Source organism: Orcinus orca, chromosome 18 (assembly GCF_937001465.1).
Source record: "Orcinus orca chromosome 18, mOrcOrc1.1, whole genome shotgun sequence".
Classification (NCBI taxonomy): Eukaryota; Metazoa; Chordata; class Mammalia; order Artiodactyla; family Delphinidae; genus Orcinus; species Orcinus orca.
The window spans coordinates 77527215-77555192 of record NC_064576.1 but is presented as its reverse complement, the minus strand read 5'-3'; the positions used below and the strand labels follow the sequence as shown (position 1 = coordinate 77555192).

At 51.8% G+C, this 27978-nt stretch overlaps 1 protein-coding gene across 1 annotated transcript; it reads left to right on the top strand.

Moving 5' to 3' along the window:
* The first annotated feature begins 2 nt into the window (after positions 1 to 2).
* On the top strand, positions 3 to 27973 carry IL17D (interleukin 17D). Its single transcript, XM_033409402.2, has 3 exons — positions 3 to 3527; positions 3968 to 4263; positions 25762 to 27973. Exons 1-3 carry the CDS (start codon positions 3177 to 3179, stop codon positions 26042 to 26044), a joined length of 930 nt encoding a protein of 309 aa, XP_033265293.2. The 5' UTR covers positions 3 to 3176; the 3' UTR covers positions 26045 to 27973.
* Positions 27974 to 27978: the final 5 nt, after the last annotated feature.

The following is a 27978-nucleotide window of genomic DNA, read 5'->3' as shown; positions in this document are numbered from 1 at the left end:
GAGACAACGTGTGAGTAATGGAAACACTCTAGTGATTTCATGGTTTGCAGCTTGACAGCTGTGCTGGGACGCGCCCTTGATGAGTCTGTATTCAGGTAAGTTGCTTTGGAAGTGTTGTGTTGTGGGGATTCCAGCACTAGTAAAGCAGCTGTTTGGGGGCAGTAAAGTAGTGAGAGAGCAGCAGCCCGTGGCCCCTTCAGCCCCCAGCGCGGCAGCCTCGAGTTGTGCTTCCCGGTGAAATGCGGGGTCGAAGCCAGGACTGCGGGCATCCTTCTTACGGTATGTCTGGCTGGCGGGCACCGTCCAGAGGAGTGCGGTGGTGGGCAGTCAGGGGAAACGCCGCCGGTCTGTCACACCTCACGAGAGAGAGTGGACCCTCCACCTCACTTTACGCTGTTTCCACCGCATGCACACTTGTGTTGGGTGCGGGAGAGGAAACGCCAGAACCAGAGCACATTCCCTGCTCGCAGAAGAAGTTACGATCTGATGGGGCAGGCGTTCACCAAATACACTAAACGGCTAGTGAGCGAGAGCCTGAGGCTACGGTCGTGACCGAGACAGCAAGGCCCTGCCCTCAAGGAGCGAAAATGCTGGCGGGGGAGGCGGACAACAAGTATTTTTTTGATGGGCTTTGGGTTTTGTTAAGGGCGGCGAAGAGAGTGAAGTGGAGGAGTGCCACGGAGCGTGACGTGGAGGGGGCGAGCTGGGGAAGCCCTCCGGGGCATTTGTGTCAGCAGCAGGCAGACGCGCTTCGGGGGTGTTGCGCGCCGGTGGGGAGCTTGAAGGGCCCGGGCCCCCGGGGCAGGGCCGGGCCTCGTGGAGCCCAGCGGCGCCTGAGGCTTCACTCTGCCGCCGTAACAGCGAAGGCGCCCTTGGCAGGTTTCGCTGGGGGAGGGCGCGTGACGTGACGTGGTCTAACCTCGGGAGCAGCGAGCCCGCCGCCCTGAGGGGGTTGGCTGGGGCGGGCGGCCTGCGTGGGAGAGGGGCGCCTGGGGGCTGTGAGGGTCGGTGCGGCCCAGCACGCGTTTGGGAGGGAGAGCTCAGGAGAGTTACCGGTGGCCTGTGTGCGGGTTGTGAGCAAGAGGAGAAAGCACGATGGCAGCGTTTGTGGCGGAGGCGCTGAACGGCCGGAGTTGCCTTTCTCTGAGGTGGTCGCGTCAGGTCAGCCAGTGCTGCCACGCTAGGGCCCCGGGAAAGCAGCGAGCAGACCGTGTGCTGTGCGTCAGGAGGGCCGCGAGCAGCAGGGCTAAGCGACAGACGGGCGTTCGGAGCCCAGGCGAGAGGTGGGGAGGAGAGATCCGAGGAGGGAGACGGAAGTTAGTCATCTCGGGAGAAGTATGTAACTCGGAAAGTGTGACAGGCCCGCGTGTGGAATGGCCATCTGAGATGCGGCGCACGCCCAGCTCTATGAACGGAACAGAGTGGGGTTGTTCCAGGCAGATGTCACAGAGCGAAAAAGGAACAAGGGACCAGGGTATTTGCAGGGGCGTGGTGATCGCGTCGAACCACCAACTCTGCCCCAGCCGAGAAGGGAAACTAGGACTCGCGTGGGGTGGCTGGTGAAAAGGCAGGGGCAGCAGACGAGGTCAGACAGCCAGCTACAGGACAGGTGCGGAGAGAAGGTGCTGGTGTCGGGGGCCACTCACACACTCGGACGGACGGGGAGCCGCTCCCGGTAATGAGCGCAGGGGTCGCGGTGGGGGAGCACAGGCTTCCAGAGTCAAGACGTGCTGGGGGAAAGCAGGTGGAGCTGGGGTAGCCAGTTAGAGGCCGGGTCTTGGGTGGCTCCTCCACAGGTGTTAAAGGTGCGGGAATGAGGTGGAGGCGTGGCGGGACCTCCAGGTGCTGCCCGAGAAGACGACAGAAAGAACTCTTGGTGGGGAGACCTGACCTTCGGAGGAGGGAAGGAGGTTTGGATCCGTCAGTAACCCAGGAAGGTAAGTGGATGTAGCCACCCCTACCCCGGCTCCCATGCCAGGGAGCTACAGCCGGTCTGGCACTGGGGGACTGAGTGATCCAGGGGCTGAGAGAGGAACGGCTCTCGTTGCGGAGAACACTGTAGAGGAGTTAGCTTCCAAGGGAACGTGACGAGGCTGCCTTTGAGTGTTTTGTCGCCTTTTTCTCACTCGTCTTAATGTTGGACCGAACTAAGAGCATGTTTATTTCACACGTTCATAAATATGTTCAGGTTTGAGGGCAATTGACTGCAGACATTTTGCACCTGTTGAGAAGACAATTTCTCAACTCTGCTTAGCATCACAGAAATGCATTTTATGTTCTATCAAGTGGGCAAGCATCTTCAGTAGTTTATGATCTTTCATAAAATGAAAAGTGTTGGAAAGTAAATACCTTCGTTTCCAAGTAACAGGGGAGGAGAGAGAAGTTGCCATGTTATCAGACAATGGAAGATATTTTGTTGAATAATATATAGAATGAGCGGTGTGGCGCTGTATTGCCTTACCTTTCAAAGGATGAAACTGCTGTCTCCTAAAGGATTCCCACACTTCTACCACATTTAAAAAAAAACAGTATGTGTTCGTGTACTGATATGTTTATTCCCATTTTACCAGAAAGAACACAATTTCTCTACTAATCAGAAAAAAAGTTTTGTAACCTCAAAACAAACGTTTACTCACCAAGCTGTAAATAGCTTAAATGGCTTAAATTGGAGATTTCTGTGGGATTTTGAGCAGTCAATAGGACAATCCCTAAACTCTTCAGTTATAGAATATTCAAGGCATACAAGTGTTGTTTTTCTACACAGCATAACTGAAATGTAGTTTAACCAGTGATTTACAAGGCAGTCAAATACCAAAGCTGGAAAGCATTTAGAGAACAATCAATTATGTATTTTCTATACCTTCGAAAACCTTTCAGCTGTTATCAATCATTTGTTTTCATTGGCCAAGTATGACTGCCGTAAAATGAGCGTATTCACTAGCCCACCACCTAAAAAGCATTAAGCATTCATTTACAGAATGAACGAACGAGCACGTTTGCTTTGGTTCTTGAAATAGAATTCCCTCGTGTAAGTATATTTTCTTTATTTACAAAGTATTAGGCTTATTTTACATGACTGCGCGCGCTTACAGTCCCGGCATCACGAAGCAGGAGTTCCTGACCCTGTAGCGCCCAAGGATGCCCAGTTCCGGCCATAAAAGGGCAAGCTGGGTAGAATGTTTGGTGCTTGGATTTCGGAGGTGCTAGTGGGGCAGATAAGGACCGCTTCCTGGTGTCTGGGGGAAGGAGAAGCGCCCCCGCCCCCCGTTCGGAACGCTCTCCATCTCCAGTCCCTCAGAGGAAGTCGTGGCGAAGAAGCTGCTTCCAGGCCCCGCGCGCGCCTCTCCAGGTGCCCGTCCCGCTCCCGCGGCGCCTTCGTCCGGGAGGCTCTTCGCGGCGGCCGGACCCGGCCGACTTCCCTTCCAGCCGAGGCGCCTCCTTCCGCTCAGCGCCGCGCGGCTCCGTTCGGGACGTGTCCGCGCCTCCGCGACCACCGGAGCCACTTCGGGGCGATGCTGGGGCCGCCGGTGAGTGCGCGGCGCGGCGCAGCGGCTGCGTCTCGGTCCCCGGGCGCCGCCGCCCTCCGTCCCGGGCCGCCTCGTGGGGCCCGCGCGCCCAGGACACGCGGGGGCCGCCGAGGGGCCCGGGCGCCGTCATAGGCACTCGCAGCCCGCGGCGCAGCAGCCCGGCCGGCACACGCACACGCGCACCGCGCACCCGCGGCCCACGCGGACCCCTGCTCGGGGCGGCGGCGGCGGGGGGCGAGCGGGCCGCCTCGGGGGAGGGCCCCGGGGTGCCCGCGGGCGGCGCGCGGGCGGGGAGGGCGCGCGGGGGCCGGCGTGGTCAGCACCCATCCTCCGGGCGGGGGCGCGGGGCGGGGGGCGCGGGGCGGGGCCCCGGGGGCGGGGGCGCGGGGCGGGGCGCGGGCCCCTCCTCCGCGCGGCGCTGAGCGCGGCCTGTCCCGCAGGTCTGGGCGCTGGTGGCCGGCGTCCTGCTGGCGCTGTCGCCGGGCCGGGCGGAGGGCGCCCCGAGGGCGGGCCGGCGGCCGGCGCGGGCGCGGGGCTGCGCGGACCGGCCCGAGGAGCTTCTGGAGCAGCTGTACGGGCGACTGGCGGCCGGCGTGCTCGGCGCCTTCCACCACACGCTGCAGCTGGGCCCGCGCGAGCAGGCGCGCAACGCCAGCTGCCCGGCCGGGGGCAGGCCCGCCGACCGCCGCTTCCGGCCGCCCACCAACCTGCGCAGCGTGTCTCCCTGGGCCTACAGGTGAGCGGGCGCGCCGGGGGGCGCGGGGGGCGCCGGACCTGCAGCGGCTCCTTCCCGCAGAGGCCGGGCAGCTCCCTCCGAGGGACCCGCGTCCTCCGTTCACCTTTCCGGTCTTTCCGACGCCCCAGTTTCTTGAGCACCTGTACCTTGTCAGGTACGTGGTTAAGAGGGATCTACGCGGCCGAGCCCGGGGAGCCTTCGTTGATTGTTAGAGGACTCTGCGCAGGAGGCCTGTGCGGGGTCTGACGTGGGTCTTGCGGACGTTTCTCGGGCGCCTGTGCTGGTCCAGGTGCTGCTGGCCTTCGACCCTCCGAGCTCGTCAAGCCTGTGGTCGACAGGAGGGGGGGTGGCGGTCATTGGGAGCAGACGAGGCGGGACGTGATTGGACACGAGGAGTTAAGTGTGCGGTGGTTTAAGCGGGGGGAGGGGGAGGACGGAGGGGCATCGAGCACGCTGGAGAACGGGCGTCATTCCGGGGTCGCTCGGGGGAGAGGTTATCTCGCAGGAAAGCAGCGGCGTGCAGACAGGGCACAGTGTGGTCAGAGTGTCTTCAGCGCACGTATGGCCGTCCGCTTCTTTCCCTGCTGTCGCTGCGGAGTGTCACCGTCCCGAGGGGCTCTCAGGCTGGAGAAGGTGGGATCCTTCACTGCCACAGCCTCGGGAAAGGGACGGGGTGACCCGGAGGAAAGGGAGGGAGGAGCTCAGGCCGGGGCGGGGGGCGGGGGGGAGCGGGGGACGGGGAGCGCAGGCCTGGGTTTGCCCTTAGCAGTGTTGCAAGGTTGACATTTATCCTTGAGGGTGTTTTTTCGTTCGAGGAAGCCATACAGCCACTCGTGTTTCGAGAAGCTGTCCCTGAGGGGGGAATACTGGACACACGCAGCTAGGATGGTGGAGGAGGTGAGACCAGGACCAATTTGAATGGTACTGCTTAAAGGAAAAGGGACAGGATTTAGTGGAGGATGGTTCCGTGTGGGACGGAGGGGCCCACAGCGTCCCAGTCCCCACGGTGTGCTGTGCGGGGACGTGCGAAGACCTCCCCCGCCTGCCATGGCGCCCAGCCCCCTCCGCCCCGCGTGCTGGCTCTTCCCACCAGCGGCTGGTGCCCTCGGGACACACCTGCCAGCCATTCACGCTGGTGCTTCGTCTCCGCCTTTTCCTCTTTCTCCCCACCAATCCCAGGGCCCCAAAGGGTGGGTTATTGTCCCGCCCCTCTCTTTCTAGCCTCATGTCACACCCTTGATGTGCGAGGTGGCATCGTGGAAAAACAGACTACACTCTCCTCCCAGGCCAGGCCTTGGCCCGTGGACCACGAGGACCACGAGGCAGCAGGGAAACTGTTAACTCAGGACCTCCTGTTGGGCGCGTCTGCCACGCGTCTGGCTTGGGTTGTGGACGCATTTTAGCAACAGGACGAGGAAGCAGGCTCCCTGGAGGAAACGAATTTAGTGCTGGGCTGCTGAGTTCGGTCCCTGAGAGCACGCGGGCGGAGGTGTGGTCTCGCGAGAGGTCGGGGCTGGAGCGCAGACCAGGAGTTGTCAGCCCGAGAGCTCCCCGTGGTGGAGTTGAGCTGCCCTTGCACGTTGCTGGCACTGACGCCTGTGTCTCCCCAGGAAAGACCCCAGAGTGGAGGGAGCAGGGCGCGGCCTGGGCAGGTAGCTGTCAGGAAGGAACCCAGCATCGCGTGGTTCTGCTTGGGGAGCCTTTGCCCCTCGCGGGCCTGGGCTAGGAGCTACGCCTGCGTCGTTTTTCAGACATTTCGAGCCTCGTGAGGTTGCCCCTCAGTGAGCACGGGGAGGCCCAGTGACTCCACGCTCTGCGGGAAGGATGGTTTCCAGGATGGGCACGGGCCGGGACTGCAGGTGGCTGGCCGCTGAAGCCGGCCCTGCCTGGTGCTGCCGGCAGACCCCGACCTGCGCCTTGACCTCGGATCACCTCCCCACCTCCCGAGTTTCTGGGAAGATTAGATAAAGCAATACACGTGGCACCCCAGAGCCTCTTCTAAGCGGTGTGCTTAGATGTTACTGCCGGGCGGGATCGCGGGCGGAAGAGTGGCCTCACCTGTGCTGTGTCAGCTCAGACTCAGAAGTGCTATTTAAGGCTACAAACAGAGAACTCTTAAAGATGGATAGGGAAATGGACTGCACGTCAAACCTGAAAGCCACAGAAAGGATCACTTCAGCTGGGTAAGCTAGGCTTTAAAATAGAAATTTGGAGTATAAGGTGGCTTTCCGTATCTTTAGGGGAGAGATGGATCATTCGATAAATAGCGTTGGGACTGGGTAAGCAGCTGAAAGGATACAATTGGATCTCACTCGTGTATGGAAATAAGTTCCCGATGACTCAGACTTAAACGTGAAAAGTAAAACCACAAACACACATAAAAACGCAGTCAATTATATTTATACTCTTGAGTGGAGAAGGCCTGTTTTGTAGCTCACAGGCCCCCAATGTCATTAAAGAGGAGATTGATAAATTTAATTACATAATTATCTGCCATTTCTTCTTGGCAAAATTGGAAAAAAATACAAGGCTAAACTTGCAACCCATGTGACAAAGGGCTTGTTTCATGAAGAGCTCCTACAAACCAAGAAAAAGACCCAGTGAATTGGTATAGGTGATCTTATTTACAAAGCAGAAATAGAGACACAGATGTAGCGAGCAAAGCGTATGGATACCAAGGGGGGGAAGAGGGGGTGGGATGAATTGGGAGATTGGGATTGACATATACACACTATAGATACTATGTATAAAACAGATAAGTAATGAGAACCTACTGTATAGTGTAGGGAACTCTACTCGGTGCTCTGTGGTGACCTAAATGGGAAGGAAATCCAAAAGGGATATATGTATATGTATAGCTGATTCACATTGCTATACAGTGGAAACTAGCAACATTGTAAAGCAACTGTACTCCAATAAAAGTTAAAAAAAAAAAAAAAACCCCAGTGAAAGGAAGACAGAGGCCGTGGTCAGTCCTCATGGAGGGAAGTCACATGACCCCAACTCTGAAAGGAGGACAGACTTCGCCTTCAGGCGTATTAAAACTGTACTGGGGGGCTTCCCTGGTGGCGCAGTGGTTGAGAGTCCACCTGCTGATGCAGGGGACGTGGGTTCATGCCCCCGTCCGGGAAGATCCCACATGCCACGGAGCGGCTGGGCCCGTGAGCCATGGCCGCTGAGCCTGCGCATCCGGAGCCTGTGCTCCGCAACGGGAGAGGCCACAACAGTGAGAGGCCCGCGTACCGAAAACAAAAAACAAAACTGTACTGGGACTTCCCTGGTGGTCCAGTGGTTAAGACTCCACGCTCTTAATGCAGGAGGCCTGGCTTCGGTCCCTGGTTGGGGAACTAGATCCTGCATGCCGCAACGAAGATCTGAGTGCTGGAACTAAGACCCCGTGCAGCCAACTAAATAAATATTAAAGGGGCTTCCCTGGTGGCGCAGTGGTTAAGAATCTGCCTGCCAATGCAGGGCACAGGGGTTCGAGCCCTGATCCGGGAAGATCCACATGCCGCGGAGCAACTAAGCCCGTGTGTCACAACTACTAAAGCCCACGCGCCTAGAGCCCGTGCTCCGCAACAGGAGAAGCCACCGCAATGAAGAGCAGCTCCCGCTCGCCGCAACTAGAGAAAGCCTGCGCAGCAACAGAGACCCAACACAGCCAAAAAGAAAAAGAAAAAACAAAGCCAACTCTTCTTAAAAAAAAGAAAATCACTGTGCTGAGAGAGCTGTTTTGGTGGGGGCGCCCGTCCAGCCGAGCTGGCACGGTGTGAGGGGAAGGCTCTCCCTATACTGGGGATGTGACTGGTACAGCTTTTATGCAGTTAGGTATTAACTACGACAATTTCAAATCCCTATTTGCCCCTCCCCCTTCCCTCTCCCCAGTGGTAACCAACCACTAGTTTGTTCTCTGTGTCAGTCTGTTTCTGTTTTGTTATATTCTTTTTTCGGATTCCACATACAAATGACAACATGGTATTTGTCTTTCTCTGTCTGAATTATTTCACTAAGCATAATACCCTCCAGGTCCATCCACAATGCTGCAAGTGGCAAAATTTCATTCTTTTTCTATGGCTAATATTCTATGGCTCGTATGTACGTCTTCTTTATCCATTTGTCTGTTGATGGACACTTAGATTGCTTCCATATCTTGGCTAGTGTAAAAAATGCTGCAGTGAACATTGGGGTGCATGTATCTTTTCGAATTAGTGTTTTCATTTTTTTTTTTTTGGATACATACCCAGGAGTGGAATTGCTGGATCATATGGTAGTTCTATTTTTGTTTTTTCTTGAGGAATCCTCACACTGTTCTCCACAGTGGCGGCACCAATTTACATTCCCAACAGTGCACAAAGGTTCCCTTTTCTCCACATCCCTGCCAACATTTGTTATTTGTGTTCTTTTTGATGATAGCCATTCTGACAGGTATGAGGTGATATCTCATTGTGGTTCTGATTTGCATTTCTCTGATTAGCATTGTTGAGCATCTTTTCATGTGCCTTTTGGTCATCTGTATATCTTCTTTGGAAAAATGTCTATTCAAGTCTTCTGCCCATTTTTTAATTGTTTTTTTTTGTTTGTTTTTTGATATTGTGTTGTATGAGCTGTTTATGTATTTTGGATGGTAACCCCTTATTGGTCATAACACTTGCAAATATTTTCTTCCATTCAGTAGATTGTCTTTTGTCAGTAGTTTCCTTTGCTGTGCAAAAGCTTTTAAATTTGTTTATTTTTGCTTTTGTTTCCTTTGCCTTAGGAAACAGATTGAAAGCAATATTGCTACAATTTATGTCAGAGTGTTCTGGTTATGTTTTCCTCTAGGACTTTTTTTTTTTTTTTTTTGCTGTATGCGGGCCTCTCACTGTTGTGGCCTCTCCCATTGCGGAGCACAGGCTCTGTGGCCATGGCTCACGGGCCCAGCCACTCTGCGGCATGTGGGATCTTCTCGGACTGGGGCACGAACCCATGTCCCCTGCATCAGCAGGCGGACTCTCAACCACTGCGCCACCAGGGAAGCCCTCCTCTAGGACTTTTATGGTGTCTGATCTTACGTTTAGGTCTTTAATCCATTTGAGTTTACTTTTGTATATGTTGTTAGAGAATGTTCTAATTTCATTCTTTTACATGTAGCTGTCCGGTTTTCCAAACACCACTTATTGAAGAGACTGTCATTTCTCCACTATGTATTCTTGCCTCCTTTGTCATAGATTAATTGCCCATAAGTGTGTGTGTTTATTTCTGGGCTCTCTATTCGGTTCCAGTGATCTGTGTGTCTGTTTTTGTGGCAGTACCATACTATTTTGATTACTGTAGCATTGTAGTATAGTTTGAACTCAGGGAGTGTGATTCTTCCAGCTCTGTTCTTCTTTCTCAAGATTGGCTTGACTATTCAGGGTCTTCTGTGTTTCCATTCAAATTTTAAAATTATTTGTTCCAGTTCTGTGAAAAATGTCATCAGTGTTTTGATAAGGATTGCTTTGAATCTGTAGATTGCCTTGGGTAGTATGGTCATTTTGACAGTATAAATCCTTCTAGTCAATTAACACAGTGTATCTTTCCATCTGTGTCATCTTCAATTTCTTTCATCAGTGTCTTATAGTTCTCTGAGTACAGGTCTTCTACCTCCTTAGATTTATTCCTAAGTATTCTTTTTGATGATATGGTAAATGGGATTGTTTCCTTAATTTCCATTTCTCCCAGTTCATTGTTAGTGTATAGAAATGCAATATATTTCTGTGTATTTATTTTGTATCTTGCAACTTTACTGAATTCACTGATGAGCTCTAGTAGTTTTCTGGTGGTGTCTTTAGGATTTTATGCGTATAGCATCATGTCAGCTACAAACAGTGAAAGTTTTACTTCTTCTTTTCCAGTTTGGATCCCTTTTATTTCTTGTCTGATTGCTGTGGCTAGGACTTACAATATTATGTGGAATAAAAGTGGTGAGAGTGGGTGTCCTTGTCTTCTTTCTGATCTTAGAGTAAATGCTTTCAGCTTTTCAGCATTGAGTGTGATGTTAGCTGTGGGCTTATCATATATGGCCTTCGTTATGTTGAGGTATGTTTCCTCTATACCCACTACTGGAGAGTTTTTATCAGAAATGGATGTTGAATTTTGTCAAAAGCTTCTCCTGAATCTATTGAGATGATCGTAATGGTTTTTATTCTTCAATTTGTTAGTGTGGTGTATCCCAATGATTGATTTATGGATGTTGAAAAATCCTTGCATCCCTGGGATAAATCCCACTTGATCATGGTGTATGGTCCTTTTAATGTATTGTTGGAATCAATGTGCTAATGTCTTGTTGGAGATTTTTGCATCTGTGTTCATCAGTGATATTGGCCTGTAGTTTTCTATTTTGTGTGATATCTTTGTCTGGTTTTGGTATCATAGCATGAGTTCAGATGCATTCTTTCCTCTCTGATTTTTTAGAATAGTTTTAGAAGGATAGGAATCAACTCTTCAACTCTTCTCTAAATGTTTAGTAGAATTCACCCATGAAGCCATCTGGTTCTGGACTTCTGTTTGTTGGGAGTTTTTTTCTTTTTTTTTCCAATTACTGATTCAGTTTGATTACTGGTAATTGCTTTGTTCATATTTTCTATTTCTTCCTGGTTCAGTCTTGGGAGATTGTACACTTCTAGGAATTTGTACATTTCTTCTAGGTTGTCCATTTTATTGGCATGCAGTTGTTTATAGTAATCTCTTATGATCCTTTGTGTTTCTGTGGTATCAGTTGTAACTTCTCCTTTCTCATTTTTGGTTTTATTGATTTGGACCCTCTCTCTTTTTTCTTGATGAGTCTGGATAAAGGTTTATCAACTTTGTTTATCTTTTCAAAGAACCAGCACTTAGTTTCATTGATCTTCTTATTCGTTTTGTTTTGTCTGTATTTCATTTATTTCTGCTCTGATCTTTATGGTATCTTTCCTTCTACTAACTTTGGGTTTTGTTTGTTCTTTTTCTAGTTCCTTTAGGTGTAAGGTTAGGTTATTTATCTGAGATTTTTCTTTTTTCCTGAGTGTGTATCGCTGTAAACTTCCCTCTTAGAACTGGTTTAAAAAAAATTTTTTTTTAAATTGAACCATAGCTTATTTACAATTTTGTGTTAGTTTCTGGTGTAGAGCAAAGTGATTCAGTTATGTATATACACACATATATGTATATATATTCTTTTTCATATTCTTTTCCATCATGGTTTATTACAGGATACTGAATATAGTTCCCCGTGCTATACAGTATGGCCTTGTTTATCCATTTTATATATTGTAGTTTGTATCTGCTAATCCCAAACTCCTAATTAATCCTCCTCCCCTTCCCCTTTGGTAACCACAAGTTTGTTTTCTATGTCTGTGAGTCTGTTTCTGTTTTGTAAATAAGTTCATTTCTACCATATTTTAGATTCCACATATAAGTGATATCGTATGATATTTGTCTTTCTCTTTCTGACTTCACTTAGTATGATTATCTCTAGGTCCATCCATGTTGCTGCAAATGGCATTATTTCATTCTTTTATGGCTGATATTCTATTGTGTATATATATCACACCTTTTTTTTTTTTTTTTTTTTGTGGTACGCGGGTCTCTCACTGTTGTGGCCTCTCCCGTTGCAGAGCACAGGCTCCGGACGCGCAGGCTCAGCGGCCATGGCTCACGGGCCCAACTGCTCTGTGGCATGTGGGATCTTCCCGGACCGGGGCACGAACCCGTGTCCCCTGCATCGGCAGGCGGACTCTCAACCACTGCGCCACCAGGGAAGCCCCTATATCACACCTTCTTGATCCATTTATCTGTTGATGGACATCTGTGTTGCTTCCATGTCTTGGGTATTTAGAATAGTGCTTCTGTGAACACTGGGGTGCATGTATCTTTTAGAATTAGGGTTCTCATCTTTTTAAAAAAATGTTTATCTATTTGGTTGCACCTGGTCTTAGTTGCGGCAGGCAGGCTCCTTAGTTGCAGCTCACCAGCTCCTTAGTTGTGGCTTGCGATCTCCTTAGTTGTGGCAGGAGGGCTCCTTAGTTGTGGCATGTGAACTCTCAGTTGTAGCATGCATGTGGGATCTAGTCCCCTGACCAGGGATCAAACCCGGGCCCCCTGCATTGAGAGTGCGGAGTCTTATCCACTGTGCCACCAGGCAAGTCCCTAGAGTTTTCATCTTTTTCAGTTATGTGCCCAGGAGAGGGATTGCAGGATCATATGGTAACTCTATTTTTAGCTTTCTGAGGAACCTCCATACTGTTTTCCATAGTGGCTGCACTAATTTACATTCCCACCAATGGTGTAGGAGCGTTCCCTTTTCTCCATACACTCTTCAGCATTTATTGTTTGTAGACCTTTTTAAAAATTTTTTATTTTATTTATTTATTTTTTGGCTGCATTGGCTCTTCATTGCTGTGTGCGGGCTTTCTCTAGTTGTGGTGAGCCGGGGCTACTCTTCACTGCAGTGCACAGGCTTCTCATTGCGGTGGCTTCTCTTGTTGCAGAGCACGGGCTCTAGGCGTGCAGACTCAGTAGTTGTGGCGCACAGGCTTAGTTGCTCCGCAGCATGTGGGATCTTCTCGGACCAGGGCTCAAACCCGTGTCCCCTGCATTGGCAGGTGGATTCTTAACCACTGCGCCACCAGGTAAGTTCGCATGTATCTTTTTGAATTATGTTTTCTTCTGGATATATGCCCAGGAGTGGGATTGTGGGAGCATATGGTAGCTCTGTTTTTAGTTTTTTAAGGAACCTCCATACTGTTTTCCATAGTGGCTGCACCAATTTACATTCCCACCAATGGTGTAGGAGCGTTCCCTTTTCTCCACACACACTCTGGCATTTATAGTTCTTTTTTTTAATTCTTTTTAAAAAATTAGTTTTTATTTTTGGCTGCATCGGGTCTTTGTTGCGGCATGCGTGATCTTTCCTCGCAGTGTGTGAGCTACTCTAGTGGCGCACAGCCTTCTCTCTAGTTGTAGTGTGTGAGTTTTCTCTTCTCTAGTTGTGGTGCGCAGGTTCCAGAGTGCATGGGCTCTGTAGTTTGTGGCATGAGGGCTCTTGAGTTGAGGCATGCATGCTCAGTAGTTGTGGCGCACGGGCTTAGTTGCCCCATGGCATATGGGATCTTAGTTCCCCGACCAGGGATTGAACCCATGTTCCCTGCATTGCAGGACAGATTCTTTACCACTGGACCACCAGGGAAGTCCCGCATTTGTTGTTCGTAGACTTTTGGATGATGGCCATTCTGACTGGTGTGAGGTGAAACCTCATTGTAGTTTTGATTTGCATTTCTCTAATAATTAGTCATGTTGAGCATCTTTTTATGTGCTTTTTGGCCACCTGTATGTCTTCTTTGGAGAAATGTCTATTTAGGTCTTCTCATTTTTTGATTGGATTCCTTGGTTTTTTTGATATTGAGCTACAGTGTTGTATATTTTGGAGATTAATCCCTTGTTGGTTGCATCATTTGCAAATATTTTCTCCCATTCTGTGGGTTGTCTTTTCATTTTGTTTATGGTTTCTTTTGCTGTGCAAAGCTTTTAAGTTTAATTAGGTCCCATTTGTTTATTTCTGTTTTTATTTCCATTTCTCTAGGAGGTGGATTCAAAAAGACATTGCTGAGATTTATGTCAAAGAGTGTTCTGCCTGTGTTTTCCTGTAAGAGTTTTATAGTATCCAGTCTTACATTTGGGTCTTTAATCCATTTTGAGTTTATTTTTGTGTATGGTGTTAGAGAATGTTCTAATTTCATCCTTTTACATGTAGCTGTCCAGTTTTCCCAGCACCCCTTATTGAAGAGACTGTCTTTTCGCCATTGTACATTCTTGCCTCCTTTGTGGTAGATTGGCCATAGATGCGTGGGTTTATTTCTGGGTTTTCTATCCTGTTCCATTGAGCTATATTTCTGTTTTTTTTTGCCAGTACCATACTGCTTTGGTTACTGTGGCTTTGTAGTATAGTCTGAAGTCAGGGCGCCTGATTCCTCCAGCTCTGTTGTTCTTTCTTAAGATTGCTTTGGCTCTTTAGGATCTTTTGTGTTTCCATATGAATTAAAATTTTTTTGTTCTAGTTCTATGAAAAATGCCATTGGTAATTTGATAGGGATTCCATTGAATCTGTAGATTGCCTTGGGTAGTATGGTCACTTGAACAATATTGATTCTTCCAATCCAAGAACATATCTCTCCACCTGTTTGTGTCACTACACTTTCTTTCATCAGCATCTTATAGTTTTCAGACTACAGGTCTTTTGCCTCCTTAGGTAGATTTATTCCTAGGTATTTTATTCTTTTTGATGCAATGGTAGATGGGATTGTTTCCTTAATTTCTGTTTCTGATATTTTATTGTTAGTATATAGGAATGCAACAGATTTCTGTGTATTAATTTTGTATCCTGGAACTTTACCAAATTCATTGATGAGTCTAGTAGTTTTCTGGTAGTGTCTTTAGGATTTTCTATGCACAGTATCATGCTCCTATGTATACGCTCTGCCACTACTACCCGTCTCCATCTCATTGTGCTTCCTTCTTTATATCTTTAGTTGTAGAACATCTTTTCTGGTAGTTTCTGGTCTTTTTTTTATTGGTAGTTGCTCTGTAAATATTTGTCATTTTGGTGAGCTTGGGGGTCTTCCTGCTCCACCATCATGGCCAAGCTCCAAGAAAGGGGCCGAAACATCTTAACTTTAAAGTGGAAAGAAGGGAAATTTACCAACCGCGAGGAAAGAGCAGACACAGCCGTCGATTTCCCAAGAGTCTTGGCTCCAAGGGAACTGTTTGCTCTCGCCGGTTGTGGGCTCCCGGCAGAGGCCTTACTTGCCTTCACGGAGGTCAGAGCCCCCGGGAGCCACAGCCTGGGGACACAAGGAACTGGGTGGGGAGAGCCAGGACCCAGGTCCAGACCGCTCTGGTTCCCCTGGCTGTGCTCCCCACATATGGGCTGTTAGAAAAGCAACATTCAGCCTCCAGAATATAAAAATATTTTCTCACTTACTTTGTGTCATCGTGTTTGTTTCTCTTAAGCTTTAGAAACAAATACGACAAAAATAAAATCAATGTGATTGCTCAGTAAGTTTTTTAAAGTCACATTGACACAGTAAGAAACATATTGTAGGAGTACTGAGGTTTATTACAGTTTAAAGATACACATTGACACCCCGAAGATACACACCCACCAACACTCCAAGTAACTTGTTTACATTTCTCAATTTTGGGTCTTAGTCTAAAGGTAGCTTTTCTCTAGGATGTGAATAATGCACAACAATTTATTTTTAGGCTTTGCTACTTTTCTTTATAAATTCCTCCTGGGAATTTAAGCAACTACACCTACGTTTATTTTGCAATAGACAACTCCATGGGTCACAATAGCAGCAAGGGAATAAATGGAAAGAAAAAGAAACAGGACAGGGAGGTCGAGGGACCTAACGGGAGGGGCAGGGGGGCCACCCGCTTGCGGGCACATCGGCCCTTTACGGGTGAGCCTGCACTGGGGGTACCAGCAGGGGCGCTGGCCAGGTGTTAGGAAGCGTCAGGAAAGTGGAATCTTCACACGGAGAACCCAGGTTGGCTCTGCTCTGTGGCCGGGACTCTCGGCAGGGGACTCTGGGAGCAGGGCGGCAGCAGCGACAGCTCCCAGCTCGTGGCGGGGGGAAGGTCACCAGTGTCTCTGGCCGGGCCAGCGAGATGCCCGCGGCGATGACCTACACGTTCCCACGAGCCGGTGGGTGGATATCTAGCCACGCTAGTTTCAGGAGGGCCGAAACAGGAAGGGCGCTTCTGCTCGCCCCTCCTCCGACCCTGAGTCCGCCACGCCACCCCCGAGCGTCGCCTCCGCGCCCCTTCCCCAACAAGTGTCGCCCAGTTGTCCAATCCACTGTGCGAGGCGGTGCTGTGGACATCGCTTTTTCATTATGTTGTCCTTCAAATTGTAAAAGAATGTTAATTAGAGAAAGTACAGAGGTGAGAAGCATCATGTTAGAGAAGGTCCGCCCCCTTTCTAATGTTCCCGCTTGTTTCTCTCGTGCGCCCCCTCCCCCCGGGTGCACGGTCAGACTGTGTCCCGGCACCGAGAGCCCAGGTCCCCACAGACAGGAGCCGCGGCTCCCAGGGAGGTGGCCGGCAGGGGGCAGCAGCGGCCAACCCACCCGCCCGCCGGCCCCGGTCATCTTTGAACCTGGGGAGACCTTGCTTCCGTCTGTTTTCCGTTGGCAAGTTCACTGACGCCTGGCGCCGGGCTTCGTTATTCTAATGATTTAGAAGCAAAGCCTTTCTGCCTTCCCGGGTTTCTCAGTACAGGTGTCGTGTCCTCTCTGTTAAGAAGGGCAGGGAGGGAGGAAAGGACGGAGGCAGTCGACTGCCATTGGGGGTGGGGCTCCAGTGACAGCACAGGACATTGGGCTCGGGAGGGGACATCGTCAGACTCCGTGGTAGAGAAGGAGAAACTGATCATTTAAAGCAGCTTGGTAGGAAATGGTGGTATTTCTCCCCCCAAATATTTTTATGCATAAGTGACTTTAATTGGTCCACGTCCTGCACGATCTTTTTCTCTGAGCTGCTCGGCACACAGCGGGCTGGGCTGCGGCCACCAGCATTCCAGAGTAAGAAATAGAAGCGTTGTCGGGAGCGCCGTCGTGGGGTGACGGTCTCTCCTGAAAATAGGCCGTTCGTTTTGCTTTGAAGGTTGTCTTCTCTGACTGCTGGGTCTTGTTCTACGTAAGATGAGTGAATATTCCATCCCGTCGTCCCCTGAATAAAACGTCTGTGTCCTTCACGCGGGTGGAAGGATTGGGTGGCGAGCACGCCTGCCGCGTGCTCTTGGCCTTGGTCTTGTGGAAACGACACACGAGGCTTGAAGGAGGGCAGTGGGTGCCTGGCTCCCGCGGTCAAGGGGAAAATGACCTTCCAAAATGCTCCCAGGATGAGGCGCAGCGTCTGGGTTCGTGTTCCGTGTGGATTATTCCTCACACCGCGCACGAGGTGCTTGGCCCGCCCGCCCCAAGGACGGACGCAGCGGACGTGGCTCTAACGCCAGATTCTGCGGCTTCCCTGGACAGAGAGTCCAGGCCGCCGTGGCAGGAGCTCTGTTTTTCCTCTGAAGAGATTCTTCCCAGCTGCCCGGAATGTGTGGCATCTGCCCTGAGGGAGAAAAGGGCCCTAGAGAAGCTCTGGCTTATTCGTTCCCTGGCTCCCTTTCTCTGTCCCTCAGCAGGGCTTTTGTCCTGAATCGTCTTCCAGATTCTTTCCAAGTGTCTCTGCTCTTCCCTGAGCTCCCAGGTGGTCAGGTCTTGCATGGAATCAGCGGGTCACCCTTTTCCAATGGCCCCGTGGTGGTAGGGCTGAGCCCCTGGGGGCCTCGGGCCCCTCGTGCGGGGCTGACCCTTGGGGGGTGGGCCGGGCCTTCCAGGCTCCGCGGGGACCAGCCTGGCGGCAGAGGAGCCGGTGGGTCTGCATCGGCCTCCCTGGCTTGGGGTCAGGGCTGTCCGAGGCCAGGCTGAGGATCGCAGCTCGGTGGCCTCGGCCCAGGGTCACTGACCCCTGGACGTCCTCGCCGGCATAGGGCCAGGTGCGCCCGCGGGGACGGCCTCAGGGTCCATGCGGTCAGGTCCCTCTGCCTCCCAGCTGGTCCCATGTCCTCTTCCCCAGGGACACACACTCAGGTTCTCGTCGGGTGGGGCCGTGTTCGGGGCTTACTGGCAGCCGTGGTGAAAGCCCGTCTGGCTCGACCGGAGCAACAGGAGGGCCGGCGGCGCCGCACGGGGGGCTGCTGTCTCCTGTCCCTGCGCCCCAGGTGGTCAGACCCGTTGGCACAGACCTGCCTCAGTGCCCTGTGGTCTCTCAGACCCGGGCCCAGTGGCCTCCCCCGGGTCTGGTCAGGACTGTCCAGGGGGCTTTTAGACCTGGCCCGGCCCAGCCCTGCGCCCCCCTGAGCTCCACAGCCCTGGGGAGGGGACAGCATCCCAGCAGGGAGCAAGCCAGTCGCAGCGCTGCTGTCCATGCTGGCTCAGCAGTGACCTTGTGGGCTAATTAGACTCCTTGGCATGGGCGTCCAGCGGGAGGGTCCTGAGATGGGGGCTGGGGGGATGGGGAAGTGCCCCGGTTGTGTGCAGTCACCCCCTCGGAGGTGCTGGGGGGCTTCTGTCTGGGGCTCCCAGACACGAGCCAGGCGGTCACTTGGCAGCCAGCGGGCTGAGCTCCTGAGTGTGGAGGGAAGTGTGGGAATCCGGGGTTGAACAGGCCCCATGCCACACGGTTCTGAAAACCACAGTTTGGAAACCTTGTTTCTGCCTTAATTGCCCACGTCTAGGAGAAACAGCGCTTGGGAAAAGACACTGTCCCCCTCAGCTTCCCCGAGGGCCGCCCGATGTCCTCCCGTTACCAGCGTCTTGAAGGCGGGTAGAGCAAAGCCCTTCCTGTTTTTCCTCGCAGCTGTTTAGACTGCTCTGGGCCCTTTTCTCTCTGTACGAGTTTTAGGATCCGCCTGCCAAGTCCTAAGAGAAATCTATGAGAATTGCACTGACTTCATAAATTACTTCGGGGAGAGTCTCTGATATCTTAGAAACTCAGGGGATTACAGGCGTCTCTTCTAAGCAGAAAATGTTGATAAAAATATCACTTTATTAGTCCTGCCATCAAGAAGGTGGAGGAAGCAGCCCGCCCATCAAATCCATCCCATACACTTTGCAGAGAACCAGCAGGGGCGATGACTCGTCCAGTGTCACTGGTTGGTAACCAGGTTGGACCAAAATTGTAAGTTCAGGACACTGACTCCAGGCCACCCCTTTAAGAAAGTCTGTTTTGACCTTGGGATCTGGGGACCCCGGACTGTTGAGGCCACTTGGTTCCATCCGTTGCTTCTGGGCGGAGGGGCCTTTCCCCACTTCTTCCTGGCTTTGGGGCCTGGGGTCTTGGGATTGCTGTGAAAGAAGTGATCACACAGCCTCTGCTGTTTGAAATTAAACTCATTTGTGTTTTGCAAAGAGGGAGGATGGGTTTATGCATAAACACGGTGGCGGCTCTGCCGGTGACCTGCTGCACTCCTCGGGGAACTGCCTCGAATTGTTTCCTACCCTGTCCAGGGCCCGAGCGGCTCTTTTTCTGGCCCTGCCGTCACTCACATTCCTCTGGGCTCGGTTTCCATCCCTTCTCCTCACGTCCTTTGTTCCTGGATTAAGCTGGGCCAGCTGTCGCTCCCTGCGGCCAAGCTTCACACGTGGGGTCCCTGCAGAGGGGACCTGGCCTCGCTCCTGCATGTTCCCTCTGGCTGGGTGCGCGCACACGGTGGCAGCAGAAGCGGGAAGGCTGAGGCAGTGGGCGCTGGGGGCCATTCGACCGTGTGTCCTTGCGGGGCGACAAAGGATCCCTGCTGGCAGCTTTCTTTACCCCGAAAGCACTCCTGAGGATTTTCCCAGAATCTCAGGGCAGGGGGGTGGGGTGACGGGCCTGCGTCTGTCCCATGTCCCGAGGCTTCTGGACTTTGCTCCTGAGCCCCACGCCCCGTCGTGGTCCCCGCCGGCCCCCCACCTGCAGTGCTGGGTGTCGGGTGGGATGGACGCGTTGCACCCCATCCCGTGGGAGCACATTTCTATCCTGAGAGAAACGCCGGCCATGACTGCTGAGCCATCCATGTTCCCATCCCAGGTGGGGTGGGCAGGGGTCCCATGGTCACAGTGCCTTGGCCAGAGGTGTCCCTGTGACAGTGGAAACTTCAGTCCCTCGGGCCAACTGGCGGGAGTCGGGGGGGTATTTTTAGTCGGATGAGGCTTCTGACCCGTCACCACATCCAGGCGGCCATCAGGTCCACCTACAAAACTAGCACGTGACACGGGGACTGTCACCTATGTAGAAAGAGAAACCCCAGTTGTTTGAAAGGAATCTTTACGCCCTCAGGTTGGGGCCTCCCTCCCACACCCGATTCTGTCCCATGGCTGCGTCCACACAGCCGTCGGCACGAGCTTCCTGTTGTCAGCCTGAACCTGTCTGCGTCTCACAGCCCCTTGTGGCTTCCGGGACCCGTAACTCCAGACTGTCTGCTCTGGGCTCAGGGGTCCTGCCACATCGCAGATTCCTTCGCAAGTCCCTGCCCCACCGCACACACGCGTGTAGACACACACAGACACACACACACACACGTGCGCCACTTCCCCTGGCTCCCTCCCCCACTACCTGCGAGCCCAGCCCTCTGGCCTCACCTCACCCCTGGGCCTCCCCTGGGTCCCACGCGCGGGTGTGTCCGACCCCTGGCTGCGCGGCGGAAGCTTGAAAATCGAGGCTCACTGCTGACCTGCCGAGACAGGTTCAGAGGCACACGGTCACTCTGTGTGTGTGTGTGTGTGTGTGTGTGTGTGTGTGTGTACACACAAGTTTGGTAGTTTCTCTAAAAGGTAAAGACTCTTTGTTAAACAAAACCACAATACCATTGAACACACCTAAAATTGAATACTGCCTTCATATCTTCAAATAGTCCAGTTTAGATTTTCTTGATTGTCTCGTATTTTTAAAACTTAAAGTTTTTTCTTTTATTACTTAATTCTTTGCTTTGAAATTTAAACGTAACAGGAAAATTTGTGAAATTAGTACAAGGAAATCCCTGTACCCTTTACCCAGACTGCCCAAATGTCAGCATCACAGCTCAGCAAAGTTACCAAGATGAGGCGCTGCGTGGATATGGTGCCATATTCTGAACTGTGACCTTCAGAGGGTTCCTACTCGTGCCTCTTCCCTGCCCCAGGGTCCAGCCTCTGCAGCTCAGGGCCCTTCAGTCTGTGACAGTCCCTCAGTCCTTTGTCTCTCGTGGCTGTGACACTTCCCATTGTTTTGTCCAATGTCCCTAAGGGTTTGATATGTTTTTTAAGCAACCATATGGTTTCTCATCCAAATGGAAACACTTGGGAATTGGGGCTCAACTCCTAGCTGCACCTGGTCGGCTCGTGTAAACCAGGGCAGCGATGCCCCAGTACTTTTATCACTCTGCTCAAGGTGCTCCGTTTTTTAAATTGAGATACAGTTGACATGTTATTAGTTACAGGTGTGCAATATAATGATTCAATATCTGCATATATGGCAAAATGATCACAGTAAATCTAGTTAACGTCCGTCACCACAGAGTTATACATCTTTTGTGCATGATGAGAAATTTTAAGATGTACTCTCTTAGCAACTCTCGAATATGCTATATTGTTTTTTTTATACGTCTTTATTGGAGTATAATTGCTTCACAATGCTGTGTTAGTTTCTGCTGTATAACAAAGTGAATCAGCCGTATGCATACACATGTCCCCATATCTGCTCCCTCTTGTGCCTCCCTCCCACCCTCCCTATCCCACCCCTCTAGGGGGTCACAAAGCACCGAGCTGATCTCCCTGTGCTATGCAGCTGCTTCCCACTAGCTATTTTACATTTGGTAGTGTATATATGTCCATGCCACTCTCTCACTTTGTCCCAGTGTACCCTTCCCCCTCCCCATGTCCTCAAGTCCATTCTCTATGTCTGCGTCTTTATTCCTGTCCTGCCCCTAGGTTCATCAGAACCTTCTTTGTTTTTCAAGATTCCATATATATGCATTAGCATACGGTATTTGTTTTTCTCTTTCTGACTTCACTCTGTAGGACAGACTCTAGGTCCATCCACCTCACTACAGATAACTCAGTTTTGTTTCTTTTTATGGCTGAGTAATATCCCATTGTATATATATGCCACATCTTCTTTATCCATTCATCTTTCAATGGACACTTAGGTTGTTTCCATGTCTTGGTTGTTCTAATAATGCTGTGATAATAATGCAGTGATCATACGTCTTTTCAAGTTAGTGTTTTTGTTTCCTTGGATAAATACCCAGCAGTGAAACTGCTGTATTATTTAGTAATTCTATTCTTAATTTTTTTTGAGGATTCTCCATATTATTTTCCAGTGTCTGCACCAACTTATGTTCCCACCAACAGTACACAAGAGTTTCCTTTTTCTCCTCATCTTCACCAACTTATTTCTTGTCTTTGGGTGGGTGGGGGGGGGGGCGTGTTGTGTCCTCGTTGCTGCGCACGGACTTTCTCTAGTTGCAGCGAGCAGGGGCTACTCTTCATTGTTGTACACAGGCCTCTCGTTGCAGAGCACGGGCTCCAGGTGTGTGGGCTTCAGTAGTTGTGGCTCATGGGCTTTAGAGTGCAGGCTCAGTAGTTGTGGCCCATGGGCATTGTTGCTCCGCGGCATGTGGGATCTTCCCGGGCCAGGGCTCGAACCCGTGTCCCCTGCATTGGCAGGTGGATTCTTAACCACTGCGCCACCAGGGAAGTCCTCTTGTCTTTTTGATAATAGCTATTCTGACAGATGTGAGGTGCTTTTGATTTGCGTTTCTCTAATAATGAGCGATGTTTGAGCATCTTTTCATGTGCCTATTGGACATTTATATGCCTTCTTTGGAAAAATGTCTGTTCAGGTCTTGAGCCCATTTTTTAATCAGATTGTTCTTCTGGTATTGAGTTATATGAGTTCTTTGTATTTTGGATATTAACCCCTTATCAGATATATGCTTTGCAAATACTTTCTGCCATTCAGTGGGTTGCCTTTTCATTTTGTTGATGATTTCTCAAGGCTCTTTTAATATTTAGGTTCCCCTGCCTCTTTTTTCCCTCTTGGAATGAAACCTCTGTTGAGTTCCTTTTATTTGGTATCTGTACACTTATGTGAATGATCTCACTTAACTACTATTCATATCTAATAATTTAAAAATCTCCGTCTCCAGCCAAGATCTCTCTTGGGCTCCAGACCGGCTTCCACTCTAGTCTGAGGGACCTAAAATTCCGTCTGACGGGGTCACTTCTCTTTAACATCCTTCCTCTTGCCTTCAGGGTCAGATCCAAATTCCTGTTAGGAACTGGAGGCCCCCCCTGGAGGCCCCCCCAGATGGCTCCAGCCCCAGCTCTTGGTGGTTCTTCTGTGCTGCAGCTCCTATAACTGACGTGGTCCCTCGCATCTAGGCTTTGACCTCTGCCCTAAATGCCCTTTCTCCTTCTTCATCTGGATGAATCCACCCAGGTTCCACTTTACCAGGAAGCCTCCTCTGCTGTGATGGCCTGCTTTAGCTCTTTGTTTCTTTGTATATTTATCCCCTGAGAGGGTGAGTCCTTGGATGGTAGATTATTATAGTATTTCATCTATATTCCTACTGCCTGAAACACCACTGGCCCTTAGGTGTTTGTTGAATGAATGTTGAATGTGATTGCAGACATTATAAATTCCTTTTCCTTCAATGTAAGTTAGGGTCTAATCTTGACCTAAGGGTCTGGAGGACAGGAAGCTGAGGAGTCCAGACTCACCACCACCCTCTTACCGTCTACTGAACTCTTCCTCTATGCAGGCGCTGTGGTGGGCTTGTTAGAGCATGAGAGTGAGTCCAGATACAGTCCTTACCCTTCCCTCCCAGGGGAAGACGTGGAAAATGTGCAGTTCTGTCTGAGAGCCCCAAGGTGTTATGAGAATATGGGGAAAGAAGAGGTTAAATCTGACTAAGGAAATCTGAAAACTCTGTAAGATAATGACTTGCATTGGACCTTAAAACATGGCAAGTCTTCGCTGAGTTGAGATTGGTCTGCGGGACAGTTCATCTTGAGCCAAAGCTTAGCCGTGGCCCCTGCCAGGCGTCCCGCTCTGGGGGCGGGTGTCGGGCACGCGGACGGCTGGGAAGGTATGTGGGTGAGGGGCAGGTCGCGGAGGCCTCTGAAGGCGAAGCCGAGGAGCTGGGGTTTTTCCTGACATGGCCGCCCCTGCCCGACAGCGGGTGTGGGGGGGCCTGTGCCCTGGGAGGGGGTGGGAATGAGGCATTATGGGGGTGGAAAAGCTGGAAAAGTAAAGTTCTTCCAGAGGCAGCACGGAGGGAAAAGCGATGAGACGCTTATAAAAGATTTTCACCTCCTTGTGGTAATGCGGGCCGGGTGGGGTTGCTGTGGGTCTCCGTGTCCCGGGGGCAGGCAGGTGCCTTCGCAGGCCGGCCCCGCTGCCCTCCTCCTGGCGCACAGATTTCCAGGGCCCCTCCTTGCACAGCAGTGAGAAGGGAGTAAGAGCCAGGCCTCCCTGCCCCCCCGTTGCTATCCTCCTGGTCACCCCGACTTCTCCCCTGACCTCATCCCCACATCCACATGGTGGCCAAGGACTCAGAAATGTCCCTCTGGGCTCTGGGATGCTCAGGGGCAGGGCGGTGTGGTCCCTGAGTTTAAGCACCACCCTCCGTCTGGTCGCATCCTGAGGCCCGCCCCGCCCCTCCCCACCGGCCTCCTCCCTCCCTCGGGCCCAGCTCGGGCCCAGGCCTGACCCTGCCTTAGTTCTTTCCTGCTGTGTAAGTGGCACGCAGTTGGTGTCGAGCGTGAAGATACCGTTCCTGAGGCTGTCCACAGGCCATGGGCAGCTGGCCCGGTTGACGCGGCCTCCAGTCCCCCACGCTTGACAGCTGGTCAGGTTCTGCCTCCCGGCCCAGTTTGCCCAGTTCACCCATTGTGTGCCTTCCCACCTCTGCGCTTTCGTTAACTGGTTCTCAGAAGGTCCTTCTCATCTGGAAACTCCACAGAAGTTGCGTGTGAGGGACAAGAAGCTTCTGGAAGCCTGGCCACGCCCTCCCCGCGGAGCCCAGGTCCCAGGGGTGGGCACGCTTGGGCACATCTTGCTTGGCTCGGCTCCCCTCGGGCCAGCGCTCGGGGGGCCTTCCCGGGCGTGGTGCTTGTGGACATGTGGATGTTGGATGCGTGTCCCTTGAGAGGTCAGGTCACGGCTGTGACTCTGAGACTTCAGCGTCATAAGGACCCAGCTCCAAAAGTAAGAAGGCAGATGAACAGAAATGAGAGTTTGGGGTCTTGGCGATCCCATGAGGTGGGGCAAGCGTCCCCATACAAGGGGACGTTAGGGAGGAGCCCTGGGTTCCATCAGTGACCTCCTGGTTTCAGGGAGGCGAGGGCAGGGTCCAGCCAGCAGCCACAGGATCATCCTGGGTGCCGACACTTGGGTCTTGGCATCTGACCAGAAAGCAGGGAGACCTGGAGGAACACGGAAGTGGTCCAGTTCAAGGCATCCTTCACTTCCCACCTGTTCTGGGCAGCCAGTCCTTCCTGCCCGCCCCCCACCGCCAGCTGTGACTCGGCCCCTTTCCCACACGTGGGAGGGAGGGCACGTGGACCCTGATGGACAGTGGGATGCAGGGTCTCCTGGACAGGTAGTGTCTGGCAGCCGCCTCTGCTTGAGGCTCTGTCAGTGGCGGGGAGGCCAGGGTCGGCCCAGCCTGGGCCCGTGGGGTGGTGAGGGCCCAGAGCAGGGTGGCTGGGGGCATCTCATGGAGCACGCGGGCTGTGTGGTGTACACCTGTCCTGCGGGCACTGGTGCAGAGTCTGAGCGTTTTCAGGGAACGTGGCGGCCGTCAACCGTCTTCACTTTAATACAGTGAAGGCCAGGGGCTGCTCGGCTTCAGCCCCTCGCGTAGTCAGTGACCCCAGCCCCACCGGCCCAGAAGCCAAGCCCTCAGGGCCCGTCCTCTCCCTGCAGGATCTCCTACGACCCCGGCCGCTTCCCCAGGTACCTGCCCGAGGCCTACTGCCTGTGCCGGGGCTGCCTGACCGGGCCGCGCGGGGAGGAGGATGTGCGGCTGCGCAGCGCCCCAGTGCTCGTGCCCGCGGTGGTCCTGCGCCGGACCCCGGCCTGCGCGGGCGGCCGCGCCGTCTATACCGAGGAGTACGTCACCATCCCCGTGGGCTGCACCTGCGTGCCCGGGCCAGACAAGGATGCAGACGGCGCCAACTCCAGCCTGGACAAGCCGGCCCGGCCCTGAGCACCCATCCCCAATCCGGGGACCCCGAGGCCCCGAGGAAACTCGGACGGAGCACCCAGCGCTGGACTGGACTGGACTGCGTGTGAGCCTGATCTCCTGCATCCCCCAGGCTTCCTCTTGGGCAGGAGCGCAGGGCAGTGAAAGGTGGCGGGAACCAACCACGTTGCAGCCCTGTGTGGGCGGCCCAAGGCTGGGGCCACCACAGGTGACCCGCTTCACCAGAGTTCGTTGAGGCTCCCGGCCACCGGCCCCTTGCAACCACGGGTGATAGCACTGCAAGGACCGCTGGGAGGGGACAGAGCCTCGAGGACAAACACTTACCACCTTTTTTTAAAAAAGTAGAATATATACCTTCTTGTTTATTCAGGTATTTTCAGTAGGGGCAGAAACTTTTTATATTAGCCATTTTGAGCAAGTATATTAAAAACATTTTACTTGACATGTAAACATTTTACAAACATTGTTTTCACTTCCTCGGCAGGAGTTTTTAGAAGCACACCCTCTAGCCCGCCTTGTGGCCTGGGTCCCTGAACCCCGCCTGTTGCCGACGGTCACCAGTGGACATGGCTGCCTAGGACCTGCCCTCCCTCTGGGAGGCTCAGCTCACCCCAGAATCTCACACTTGTAAGGTTTATACAATTAGAAAATTTTTTCACTTGCAGACTTACGATTCCCAGAAATCAGGAGTGGAGTCCTCGTCTACGACCGCAACGTGAGCTAAACCTTTACCCTTTTCTTTAGGCTTAAAAGTTCTTTAAAATCCTTAAAACAATTGTAGGGGAAGGGCATGCTGGCTGTGCATTTCTCTCTGGGCTCCACTAATTTTCAGAGGAAACAGTGGTAATTAAGGTCTATCAGTGTATCTTAATTTTATGGTTAACGTTCAAGGAAGATGATCTGCAGAGTCGGCCTCATTTATATGCTCTTGTCCCTACTGACAATCAGTCTTGGTTTGATCTGGACAGAAGGTCAACCGAGAGAACTTTCAATCTGTACCAAATATTGACAGAGGTTGTGCATGAAAAACACTGCTGAGCAAAATTCCAAATAAAAAATTCAAAATTGAAATTGATAGCTGTGGGTAGTTCTATACCATTTGGGGAACTTTACTTCTGTGCTCAACCTCTGGGGAAAAAAAAAAGGTAAGCCTAGTGGTGGTATATCTAGCATACATCAACAAAGAAATCCACGAATTAAAAAGAAAAATTGCCTTTCAAACCTTGGGTAATTATTTCAAGCATTGCCACTGTGGTGTAACATTTTCTAGCCACTCCTCAAACGTAAATAGTGCAGACATCAGAGGAGTGGACTGAAGCAGAGTAAACGGCTTGCATGGGGATAATACTGCTATTCCATAAACTGTATTAAGCATCAGTTTAACTAACGTTAGCTGTTAACAGGTAACGCATTTCCAATAGAAGAATCAGCTTTCCCTTCCAAGATCTAGAAAGGCAACCTGTATTTGCATTTTTTCTCTGACTGGAACACTCAACAAATACTTACTGAGCATGTGCCCTCTTCTGGGCACTGAGCTCCTGGAAGGCAATTGCGAACTGGACACAACCCTCGTCCTCAGCTAAAACTCCAAACCGCATGGCTGTCAAAGCACACACAGGTCCCCGCAGCCACCTGTAGTACACAGGATGTGCCCAAGGCAGAGGCCAAGGTCCTGGCCAATCACTAAGCTGCCTGTACTTCTGCTCTTTACCTGCGTTAAGTGGAGAGTAGACTAGATGGCTTCTATGGCTTCTCCAAATATAATTCCACTGACTCAAGTTGGCACAAGCATCCCAAGCCCTAGGGATGCCCTCACTAAGGAAATCAAAACAAGATGTTGTCTTCTTCATCTTGAAAGTTAGGCCGGGGGAGCCCCAGTTTGTGAGGGCGGAGGGGAGGCCGTAGCTTTTCAATCTACTAAGAAAATAAAAAGAGGG